A 12528-nucleotide genomic window follows, 5' to 3' on the forward strand; every position below is an offset into this window, starting at 1 on the left:
TGTAAAGCATGTGCATTTTCTTGGGGAAAGATTCCTTAGTTCTCATGAGCTTCCCAAAGAGGTCTGAGACATGAAAAACAAATTTAAACACTACTACCTTAAACGAAGAATACCAAGTAGAACAGATGGACTAGGAAAGACAGGAAGCAGCACAAAAACTTAAAGCAAGGTCCTCAACCCCCTGTGAAGAACTGAACTGTGCAGCAGGTGATGAGCGTCGGGCCAGTGAATGAAGCTCCGTGTGTGTTTACAGTGGCGCCCCATCGCTTCCATTACTGCCTGAGCTCCGCCTCCGTCAGATCAGCACAGGCATTTGATTCTCATAGGAGCCTGACCCTTACTGTGAACTGTGCAAGTGAGGGATCTAGATTGCAGACTCCTCATGAGAATCACCTGGAACCACTGCCCCCCACTCCCCGTCTATGGAGAAATTGTTTTCCATGAAACTGGTCCCTGGTGCCAAAAAAGTTGGGGACTGCTGCCTTACGGGATTAGGAAGTAACCATTCCTGCCACCTGGCTGTGGCATGAGCCGAGTATCCCATCAACTCCCCGGTGGCAGAATACCTCCTTTCTCCCCTTCTGACCAGGTACTTGTACAAGCTGCGAGACTTGCACCGGGACTGTGAGAACTACACTGAAGCTGCCTACACACTCCTCTTACATGCCGAGCTCCTGCAGGTGAGTGGATCAGGGAGGCAGTATGTCAGTCGTCCAGCCCTGTGGGACCACATCATGTACGTGTCATGGTTTTGATGGGAAAAACTCCTATTCAGGGAGGACCCTTTTATCCAAGATTATTTGTATACCTTCTAAATAGGCAGAGCTACTTAGACCAAAGTTGGGAAAATGTCCATTATTATTCATTTACTTATTTACTTACTTTTATGTTTCTTTTATGAAGTATAGTTGGTTGATAATGTTGTGGTGATTTCTTCTGTACAATAAAGTGCTTTCAGTTCAATTCAGTTGCTCAATCATGTCCGACTCTCTGTGACCCCATGGACTGCAGCACACCAGGCTTCCCTATCCATCACCAACTCCCAGAGCTCACTCAAACTCATGTCCATTGAGTCGGTGATGGCATCCAACCATCTCATCCTCTGTCGTCCCCTTCTCCCGCCTTCAATCTTTCCCAGCATCAGGGTCTTTTCAACTGAGTCAGTTCTTCCAATCAGGTGGCCAAAGTACTGGAGTTTCAGCTTCAGCATCAGTCCTTCCAGTGAATATTCAGGACTGATTTCCTTTAGGATGCACTGATTGGATCTCCTTGCTGTTCAAGGGTCTCTCAAGAGTCTTCTCCAACACTACAGTTCAAAAGCATCAATTCTTTGGTGCTCAGCTTTCTTTATAGTCCAACTCTCGCATCCTTACATGACTTCTGGAAAAACCAAAGCTTTGACTAGATGGACCTTTGTTGGCAAAGTAATGTCTCTGCTTTTAAATAAGCTGTCTAGGTCGGTCATAACTTTTCTTCCAAGGAGCAAGTGTCTTTTAATTTAATGGCTGCAGTCACCATCTGCAGTGATTTTGGAGCCCCAAAAAATAAAGTCTGTCACTGTTTCCATTGTTTCTTCATCTGTTTGCCATGAAGTGATGGGACCAGATGCCATGATCTTCATTTTCTGAATGTTGAGTTTCAAGCCAACTTTTTCACTCTCCTCTTTCACTTTCATCAAGAGACTCTTTAGTTCTTCTTTGCTTTCTGCCATAAGTGTGGTATCATATGCATATCTGAGGTTATGGATATTTTTCCTGATAATCTTCAATCCAGCTTGTGCTTCATCCAGTACAGCCTTTCTCATGATATATTCTGCATATAAGTTAAATAAGCAGGGTGACAATATACAGCCTTGACGTACTCCTTTTCCGATTGGGGACCATGGAACCAGTCTGTTGTTCCATGTCCAGTTCTGTTGCTTCTTGTGATTTAGTTATACATTTATATATATATATATACACATGCACACATATTTACACATATATACAGACACATTCTTTTTCATTTTCTTTTCCATTATGGTTTATCACAGGATATTAAGTATAACTCCTGCACGCTGTAATAAGCCCTTGTTGTTTTTCCATCCTTATATACAACAGTTTTCATCTGCTAATCCCTAACTCCCAATCCATCCCTCCCCCACCCTTCTTCACCCTTAGCAACCACAAGCGTGTTCTCTCTGTGAGTCTGTTTGTTTCATAGATGTGTTCATTTGTGTCGTATTTCACATTCCACATATAAACGACATCATAGAGTATTTGTCTTTCTCTAAGTGACTGACTTCACATAGCATGATAGTCTCTAGGTTCATCCATGTTGCTGCAAATGGCATTGTTTCATTCTTTTCATGGCTGAGTAGTATTCCACTATATATACATATTTGTATTGTCTTGATTCATCAGTTGACATTTCCATGTCTTGGCTATTGTTTATGATGTTGCTGTGAACATAGGAGTGGGTATCATTTATCTAAAATTCCTTAGGAAGCAGAGCACACCTTTCAAGCTGCTAATACACTCTAATTTTTTTTAAAAATGCACATCGATCCATATGTTTTTAAAAATATGTAAAACTGCAGAGAAGTGACTTGTAAATAAATATAGAACTGGAGAAGTACTTTCCTATTTACCTGTCTCACTGAGAAAGTATATTGTGCTGTGGATATAAATACATCTCTCTGTTATCAATCTCAAATAATTATTTCCAGCTCTGACAGCTCCTCCAACTTCAGATTCTATATAAACTGTTCTATCAACATCAATCTCTGAATGACTAATAGACACCTTGAACTTAGCCTGTCAGTAACACAAGCTGTTTCCTCCACTGTCCTCCTGGGTTCATCCCTTCCTCTCCTTTCTCCCCATTTCACTAAAAGGCACCACCATCTAATAAAAGATACTGGTCATCGTCTTTTACTCACATGGTCCCACATTCTCCACAAGCAAGAATCATGGACCCTTTGTCCAAAACTTGCCCTCACTTTATCCACTTTACTTTCCTTTTGAAAAATGTTTGCATTTTATTTATCTATTTATTTATTTTTGGCTGTGCTGAGTCTTCGTTTCTGCACAGGCTTTTGTCCGCTTGTGGTGAGCAAGGACCACTCCGGTTGCCGTACACCGGCTTCTCGTTGCAGAGGCTTCTCTTGTTAAGGAGCATGGGCTCTAGGGCGCACAGGCTTCAGTGGTTGCGGCTCCCGGGCTCTAGAGCACAGGCTCAGTAGTTGGTAGCATATGGGCTTGCTTGCTCTGAGGCATGTGAGATCTTCCTAGATCAGAGATTGAACCTGTGTCTCCTGAATTGGTAGGTAGACTCTTTACCACTGAGCCAGCAGGAAGCCATCTTTTCTTTTTAATTGAGAAAATTTATGTGACGGTCTTAAATCTCCAGGAATTATTTACCTACTAGTTGCAAGTTTATATCCTTAAACAGTCTTTCTCCTGTTCCCCACCTGCCAGCCCCTGGTAACCATCATTCTACTCTCTGTTTTTACAAGTCTAGATTTTTCTGATGCCATATATACATGAGATCATACAGTGTTTGTCTTTCTCTGATTTATTTCACTTTGTATAATGCCCTTAAGGTCCATCCATGTTGTTGCAGATGGCAGGATTTCCTTCTTTCTCATGGTGAAGTAATATTCCATTGTGTGTATAAACCACATTTGTATTCATCCATTGATGGACACTTACGTTGTACTGTAGCTCTCATGAGTAATGCTGCTCTGAACATGGGGGTGCAGAAGTCTCTCCTACACTCCCCACCCTATCCATTTTTCTTTATCTCCATTGCTGCTATCCTGGTCCAAATTTCCATTTTTAGCCTCCTTCTACATCTCCCTGCCTCCAGTTTTGTCCCTAGCAATTAATTTTCTTACACAGTTTCAATTTTGTTTTATACCTGAAGAATACATGTACATTGTTCTAAGGTTTGGGATTAAAAACTGACGTCTTCCGCTTGACAGCTTGCTCCAAGTCAGCCATTCACAGTTCATATTCATGATTGGGGCACCAGAAAACTTGGATTATAGGGGAAAGCTTGTTGACTGTGGGGTGATCACTCTCCAGTGTCTGTACTGCATTGTGGTTGTGGGGACTTCTTTTGTGGATTATGGACTCGAGAGCACACGGGCTCAGCAGTTGTGGTGTGCAGACTTATTTGTTCTGTGGTACGTGGGATCCTAGTTCCCCAGCCAGGGATTGAACTGGCGTCCCTTGCATCGGAAAGCAGTTTCTTAACCACTGGACCACCAGGGAAGTTCCAGTGACTGTAGATCTTTTCATTTTTGCTGCTCAGAAAGTTAAACTCTCCTATTCTGGTGTAAGGTGGCACGTGTGGATGCCACTTCTTCCCCTGTATAGCTACTTAATAAAGATATTGCTTATGAAGTACAGTTCAGTTTCATCACTGGTATGAGATCTCATCTTTATCATGTACTGAATCACTATATGGAGACTCAAGAGAACCTAGATTCTATGTCATTTCTAGATTTTATGTATTTTGCATGGGTGTCTGTTGGATAATGCAGCAGAACCACACTGTTTTAATTATCAATTCTTTACAGCATGTTTTATGACCTGGTAGTTACTCTTTATTCCTCTTCTTTTTCAGAGTTTTCCACCTTATTCCTTTCTGTTTATCTTTGCATATGGACTTTGGAATCATGACATTTAAAAATTAATTTAGGGAGAATTTCCATGATTATGAAATAGCACTTTCTTATCCAAAAGCATGGTATGACTTTCCATTTGTTCAGATCTGCTTTTGTGCCTTCCCATAGTGTGTTAACATTTTCTGTGTAGATGTTATGTTAATCTCTAGATATCTTCTCTTTCTAAGGTAATTATGATAAAATACATATAATGTAAAATTTACTACCGTATGCGTGTATAAGTACAGTTGAGTGGCATTAAGTACATTTGCATGATTGTGCCTGAATATCCAGTCATTTTGAATTTATTCTTATTGGTATCTTTTCTTCTGTTATCTTAATTATCTCTAAATTATTTCCAAATATGTTATTTTTTAATCCCACTACTTAATTCTCTCATCAGTTGTGGTAGGTGTTTAGTAGGCACCTTTTTGAAGAGATTGATTATGAAGAATACAAATATTGCTTTCACATGATAGTTTTTTTTTAACCCCCTTTTCTTCATTTTTATGCTTTGATATCTTTCTTTTACCTGGTTGTATGAATGGTGACCTCCAGCAAGACCACAGTCATGCTGGTTGGCAGCCTCGCCTCATTCCTGACCCTCATGGAATGCCTTCGGTATTTGTCCATTTGGCATGCCACTTGTTTGTTTAGAAGCTGCTGTGTGCGTATGTGTGTGTATGCAATTTTTGTGTTTAGTGAATCATTGAAAACATGGACGAATCAGATATGTACAAATATTTCTGTGAAGGTTTCCAGTTGAATGTTTGTTTGTGTTCGCCCCTTTAATTAATTAAATGAACGGCGCTGCATTCATCTCTTGTGTTGCCTTTGTGTCTTTTCCAGTGGTCTGACAAGCCCTGTGTGCCCCATTTGCTTCAGAGGGACAGTTACTACGTGTACACCCAGCAAGAGCTCAAAGAGAAGCTATATCAAGAAATCATATCATATTTTGACAAAGGCAAGGTCAGTGTTGGGGGAGGGGTGTTTTTGTGTGAGGGCAAAGGGGGAAATGACTGCCACGCTTACTACATTACGGTTCTGATCCTTACCAGCCAGAGTTAGTGCAGGGCCCACAGGTTAAGGGCACAGCTCCCAACAAGTCAGCCCAAACTTCAGATGCCAGCTGCAAGTGCAGGAGTCCCCATGCCACCCACAAATCACATGGATGTTGGTTCTGGCAAGGCCAGTCCCCATTCTCAGACTGTCTACGTGCCTGCCATAAATCACCTCAGTATCAATTCCCATGTCTCCTGAGGGGTCCACTGTGAACTACAAAGATACTTCTATCACTGGGGAGATTCAAGAGTTTAGAAGCTCCCTCCCAGGAACTCAAGACAAAAACCAGACAGATTCTTTATTATGCAGCAGTGACTCCAAACTTACTCTTTACTATTCCCATGTATATCTTTGGATTCAAAGGGGGCTGGATATTTTTAATGGGTGAGAAAATGAGTTGATAAATTAAGGTAAGAAAGTGTGAGTCACTCAGTCATGTTCGACTCTTTGCAACCCCATGGACTGTAGCTCTCCATGAAATTCTCCAGGCAAGAATCCTGGAGTGGGTTGCCATTCCCTTCCCCAGGCAATCTTCCTGAGCAGAGATTGAACCCCAGTCTCCTGAGTTGCAGGCAGATTCTTTGCCTGTGAGCCACCAGGGAAGCCCAAGGTAAGAAAGGCAATAAACAAGGATCACTTATGTGGAGGACACTTAACGTAATGGAGAATACAGTGACCAGCCCGGAGCCTGACTCTCATAGCCATAATTGTACCTTTTAAATACTGCTGAAGGCCAGGAGCTGGTACCATCACTAACAGTGCATTCTTAAGATGTTGTTGGCTAACACCTGGGGCATTTTCCATCCCTAGGTCACTGTTTGCCTCACATCGTAGATTGCACGTAACAAGCAACTTAAATCCTACAAGGGAAAGTAAAATAAACATGTAAACAGGGCCACCAAGTCATGGAATCTCTGATCATCTGGAGAAAACATGTCCAGCTGGAAGGCTTTTAAATTTAAAATTGAAAAAAAAAAAAATGCTTAGGTAGTGGGAGAAGAAAATGGTACCAAAACAAAAAGGATTTCCAGATTTGACTCTTAAGAGCCTGCCACTTTCAGCCACCACTGTTTTACCAGTGGAACCTGTTGATCAAATAAATAGGTCAAATAAATATAATGATAAAATAACTTCCACCTGTTTAGTGCGAGTTACTATTTTGGGTGATTTCCAGACTGTTGCTTATTTAATTCTTGCTTTAACCCTGTAATATCGATCCTATCTCTGTTTTACAGATAACTTCAGGTGCACAGAACAAGTGTATTTGCTCAGACTTTGTGGTCTCTGCACTCCTTTACTCGCTTCAAAATCACTGAAGAGCCTCAAGAGCTTTTGTTCATGGGGGCTATGTCCATTAATGGTTATATTCTTTGAAATTAAAACAAAATTTTAAAATATTTTTTCTTTTAACAATAATAAGCTTATTACCTGTTAATATAAATCATATCTGTTTATAAACAATGACCGTATTTTCCAAAAAAGTAAGTGACAGAATATTTTTGCAAATCTCTTTATCATCGGGCTCCATAGAAACAGCAGGATTCGAATATCCGCCTCGACATCCAATATGTTGTGACATCACACGTCCTGTAGCCACTGGGAGACTCCACTGTAGACTCATAAGGGAATGAGCATTGAAAAAAGGCAAATAGGGACTTCCTGGTGGTCCAGTGGCTAAGACTCCATGCTCCCAATGCAGAGGCTACAGGTTCAATCCTTGGTCAGGGAACTAAATCCCACATGCACTACGAAAGATTCTGCATGCCACGACTAAAACCCAATGCAGATGAATACATAAACATTGAAAAGAAAAGAAAAAAAGGCAAATAGTATTTGTATTAAGAACATGGTTTTGACCTCATTTATTCCATGAAAGAGTCCTGGGGACTCCCAGAGACCAGGCATGGATCACACTTTGAGAACCTCTCTGCTAGGCTGTCTCCCTGTCTCTTCATAGCTTAGCATTTGGTGAATAAGGAGTGAACTGGGCCCCATGGTACTGTTGACTGGCCTCCTGCATCCGTTCTAGCTGAGCCGGGATGGTCTCCATTTGGCACATTTCAGAGCCTTTTGAGTGATCCAGGCCCAGAGATTTCAGAAGGGACAAATTTGGCAAATGATGACCTTAGAAGATTTCGTTTTAAAGTGTTGTACAAGTCTGTGTGAACTGCACATACAGTCCTTCAGCAGCCAGAAGCAATGGACCATAGTGCCTGGTTAAGACTGAAATGGGACATGTCCAGATGCTGTGTTATTAATAGTATCCAGCTGAGAGGCATTTTATGAAAAGCCAAAGTGAACACAGGCTCATCAATCTGGGATACTAGCCTCAGATGCCAAATATGTGCATTTGGCTGTAACTTGCTTGGTCGTAAGTACTGTAAGGCAGGGGTCTCCAACCTGTGTGACCTAATACCTGATGATCTGAAGTGGAGCTGATGTAATAACTAATAGAAATAAAGTGCACAAGAAATGTAATGCACTTGAATAATCCCAAAACAACCCCCTCCCCGATCCATGAAAAAATTGTCTTCCACAGAACCAGTTCCTGGTGCTAAAAAGGTTGGGGACCACTTTTCTAAGGCATTTCCTAAAGCTGTCTTTGACCAAGTAGGTAGTTTAGTTATAAACAGCAAATCAGTGCCCTGAATTGGAGAAGTAGTTTCCCAAATTCCACACAACAGTAGTCAGACTTTCATACCCCTGCCTCCTCCCAAACAGCCTAACTCAGAAGAAACACACACGCATACGCCCAGAACCAGAGCCCATGCCTATTTCCCTTCCCCTCCAACAAGACTTCCATGCTCCCAAGACCTAAGCTTCAAAACTGGTTCCCCTCCTCTTTCAGTGGTCGTTAGTGCTTTGTTCTTTCAACTAAGTATTGCTTTTTGGGGGGACACATGGTGTTCTTCATGTTCTCGCAAACAGAATGGAAAATGCCCCCTGGCAGAGCAGCCAAGGTACAGTGGATTTATAATGTCAGAAACCAGGGTTAGTTGATCCTAGCAGTGAGGCATGTGGGGAAATATCCACCGAAACTGAACCCACCTGACTCCTTAGTCATTGCCCAGTGACTCCGGAATGGCTGCTGCTGCTGGATCAATGACTGCTTTGTTCTCCACTTGTAACCCTCCTTTTCTTTTTTTTTGAAGATGTGGGAGAAGGCAATCAAGCTGAGCAAAGAGTTGGCGGAGACGTACGAGAGCAAAGTTTTTGACTACGAGGGCCTGGGCGATCTCCTGGTGAGTCTGGATCAGAAGATGTCTTTCCTCTTGCAGAGGAGCTGAGCATAGTGGTCATGAAAATGGTGTTATAAGTGTAAGCAAGTCAGCACGAATGATGTTTTCTATGAGGGGAAGGTACACCTTGCTTGGATTAAAAATGAAGATGAGATCTAAAAGCTATCATCAGTATTTCTCCAGAATATCCTTAATAGGGGGCTCAGGACCCCTGTCTGCAGCCCTCTCTGCTGTGTGCCTTTTGCTGCTCTGTGGACCCTTCGAGTCCTTAATCGAGCTTCCCTTTCCCCTCTCGGTTACTCTGCCTTCCATGAAGACTGTCCATGCTTCCGATGTCTTCTGACATCTTCTCTTTATAGAGTTACTTGTTCTGTGGTCCACATCCTCAGAGCTGTGAACCTTTTCCATGCCTGGTAGGAGGCCAACACAATATGACATTGGGTCATTTTTAGTAGAAGGGTCACAAAAGGTCAGGTCACCCACTGTCATGTAAAAATTTGAGGAGATAATTGTCAAGATCGTTTTGAAAAATATTTGTCAGTGTATATGGTACCTGCTCCTGACATCATGCAAAAAGTCACATAGGAATTTCAGAAACTAAGCTCAAGTGTGAGTAATGTTACATGTTAACTTTCTAAGAAAACATTGTGATAGAAACCTTTTAGGGAGGTAGTGTAGTAATACAATCATGCTAACACCATTGTGTATGTGGGGGGTGGGTGGTACCACTGTCTAAGTCCCTAGGTCTGGATACCTATTTTGCTTCCTTTAAACCTGATGCTGGGGACTTCCCTTCTGGTCCAGTGGTTAAGACTCCACACTTCCAGTGCAGGGAACACTGGTTCCATCCTTGGTCAGGGAGCTAAGATCCCACATGCCATGTGGTATAGCCAAAAAATTAAAAAAAAAAAAAAAAAATTTTTTTTTTTTTTAAAGCTGACCATGTACCCACTGTCCAGAAAGCCTCTCTCCAGAGGAAAAGTTAAGAATGACATCAGATATTGAAAAACAGAACATCATCACCACCTTCTGGGTACTTGTAGCTGAACCAAGGACTTGATTCTAAACTACCTGCGTGAACTGGAAGGTTCTCTCTTTCTTTCCTCCTGTGTCTCTGTTCTAATGTAACCACCCACCTGAATCCCAAAAAGTGCTTCTTAACCTTTTAGGGGTCCCGAACCCCTTTAAGCAACTGGTGAAAGCGAAACCCTGCTTTGCCCACAGATGAAATGCACAGACGTTTGTCCTTCTGCATATAACAGCAAGGAATCCCAGGGCTTCCCAGGTGGTAAAGAATCCACCTGCCAATGCAGGAGACATGATTTCGATCCCTGGGTTGGGAAGGATCCCCTGGAGGAGTAAATGGCAACCCACTTCAGGATTCTTGCTGGGAAATCCTATGGACAGAGGAGCCTGGCAGGCTACAGTCCATGGAGTCGCAAAGAGTCGGACATGACTGAGCATGCAGCACAGGGATTCCCAGGCCCTCTTAGGCCCCTTCATAGACACAGGCCCAAAACCCCTGATCCAACAGAAGGGTAAGTGTTTGGCTCACAAGATGTTTTCCAAAAACCTTTCATTTCTCTGTGTTACATAGGAAACAACAAAGCACAGAGCCTGAACTTTTTTTTTTTCCCTCTGATGATGCCCTTGTAACCTCCCCATGAAATGTCTTGTTTTGTCTTCCAGAAAAAAAGAGCCTCGTTTTATGAGAACATCATTAAGGCCATGAGGCCTCAGCCCGAGTACTTTGCTGTTGGCTACTACGGACAGGGCTTCCCTTCTTTCCTGCGGGTAAGAAGCACAAGGGTGGTCTCCCTGGCCATTGAGCCATGCAGTTGGAGGAGGGAAGGTCTTCATCGCTTTTCCAGATGAGTCTAGTGTGTTAGCAGCTGGAGCCCCGTGTTCTCACTGTGGGTGGTCAGGGAGGAAAACCACTTCCTGAGCGCTGGTCTCTTCACCCCCGGCTGCCTTTGGTATTCTGGCAGCTCTTTTGCAAAATGACTTTTCCCAGGTGGAGTGAAAAAAGGAAAAACAGAACCATCTTCTCTGCTGTGGGTCAGGCTGGGGGAAGGTGTGGATTGATGTGTCTCATTGTTTATTTGATTTCCAGCCAGGGCTAGTTTGAAAACAAATATTCCCCAGGACAAGACTGCAAAAGTTGCACAAAAATTAAACCACTTTTGTTGTAATAGTGAGAAGGACCATGTTTATCTTCCTTCTCAGAAACTTTTTATCATGCGATACTGATTTTACAATCTCAAAAAACAAACCTAAAAAAAAAAAGCTTCTTATTTTCTCCCACAGAAAAGAAGCCTCTTTTAGTGCTGAGCTATGTTTTAAATATATATTGGCCATCTTCCTTCCCCTAATTTGAAAAGACAAAGAAAAAGTGAAAAGGAAAATACATTCCTTACAGTGTCTAATAAGGAAATAGTTCATTCATTCAGTAGCTGTGTGGCAAGAGCCTACTGTGTGCCACTCCAGTATTTTTGCCTGCAAAATCCCATGGACAGAGAAGCCTGACAGGCTGCAGTCCACAGGGTGGCGAATAAGTTAGGCTCGACTTAGCAACTAAACAACACCGCAGTGTGCCAGACGTTAGAGATACAGTGCTGATTATAATCTGATGTGATCCTTGGTCTCATGGATTTTACACCCTAATGGCTGAGTTGTTAATTAAATAACCACATAAATGAATATAAAATTCAAACCGACCAAGACAGGTATTCTGTACTAGGTGGGCTGGTTAAGCAAGTAGTATATACACAAGTCAAGTAAAAAGCTACGTTGACGTGAAAATGGTACATAATTGTTTATAGCACCATTACTCATAATCACTAAAGATTAGCTACAGCCCAGAAGTCCCTGAGCTGCTGCTGAAGGGATCAACAAAGTGTGGGATAGTCATGCAGTAGAATACCGCTCAAGAAAGAAAAGGAATAAGCTCCTGATACACACAACACGGGGATGAATCTCAGATGCATTGTGCTGAGTAAAAGCAGTTTGACCTTAAAGCCTACATATTCTATGATTTTATTTATATGGCATTCTGACCAAGTCAGTACTTTCTCTAGGGGTAGAAAACAGATCAGTGGTTATTGAGTAATTAGAGCTAGAGGGGAGTTTGACCTACAGAGAAACATAGGGAAATTTTTGATGGTGATGAAACCGTTGTGTATCCTAACTGTAGTTGTGGTTATGTCTGTCCAACTGGCAGAATTCTACGCTAAGGGGGTACATTTTACTGTGTCAGTTATACCTACATTTTTTTGAGAGTCAGGAAAGACTTCCCAGAAAACTTCTGCTTCACCTGTGATTTGAAAGATGAACTGGAAGTTAAGGAGGTAAAGGGGATGGAGGTAAGGTAAAGGTAAAGGAGGAAAAGGGGAAAGGGGTAGGAGGTAAAGGTAAAGAAGGTAAAGGGAAAAAGCATTCCAGGCAGAGGAAAGAGCAGGCAAGAGTGTGGCAGGCACTAGAAGTGACAGACCAGTGCTGTGGGAAGAGAGGGATTCAAAAGTGGGCAGGGAGATGAGACAGGAAGCAGGGGAAGAGCGTGTCGGGCTTTGGGGTTCC

General features: G+C 42.3%; 1 protein-coding gene across 4 annotated transcripts in view; it reads left to right on the forward strand.

Moving 5' to 3' along the window:
- The window catches only part of DOCK5 (dedicator of cytokinesis 5), a 278035-nt gene that overhangs the window by 224466 nt on the left and 41041 nt on the right, over positions 1–12528 (forward strand). For 2 of the 4 annotated variants that reach the window (XM_055578761.1, XM_055578762.1), the window contains exons 37-40: positions 590–680; positions 5501–5620; positions 8866–8955; positions 10642–10746. In XM_055578761.1, coding sequence (XP_055434736.1) covers positions 590–680; positions 5501–5620; positions 8866–8955; positions 10642–10746 — 406 coding nt within the window. Of the gene's footprint in view, positions 1–589; positions 681–4611; positions 4860–5500; positions 5621–6948; positions 7516–8865; positions 8956–10641; positions 10747–12528 lie in introns of those variants that run through there. The other 2 variants (XM_055578763.1, XM_055578764.1) reach the window with 2 other exon arrangements.

The sequence above is a fragment of the Bubalus kerabau genome, chromosome 4 (genome assembly GCF_029407905.1).
Source record: "Bubalus kerabau isolate K-KA32 ecotype Philippines breed swamp buffalo chromosome 4, PCC_UOA_SB_1v2, whole genome shotgun sequence".
Lineage (NCBI taxonomy): Eukaryota > Metazoa > Chordata > Mammalia > Artiodactyla > Bovidae > Bubalus > Bubalus kerabau.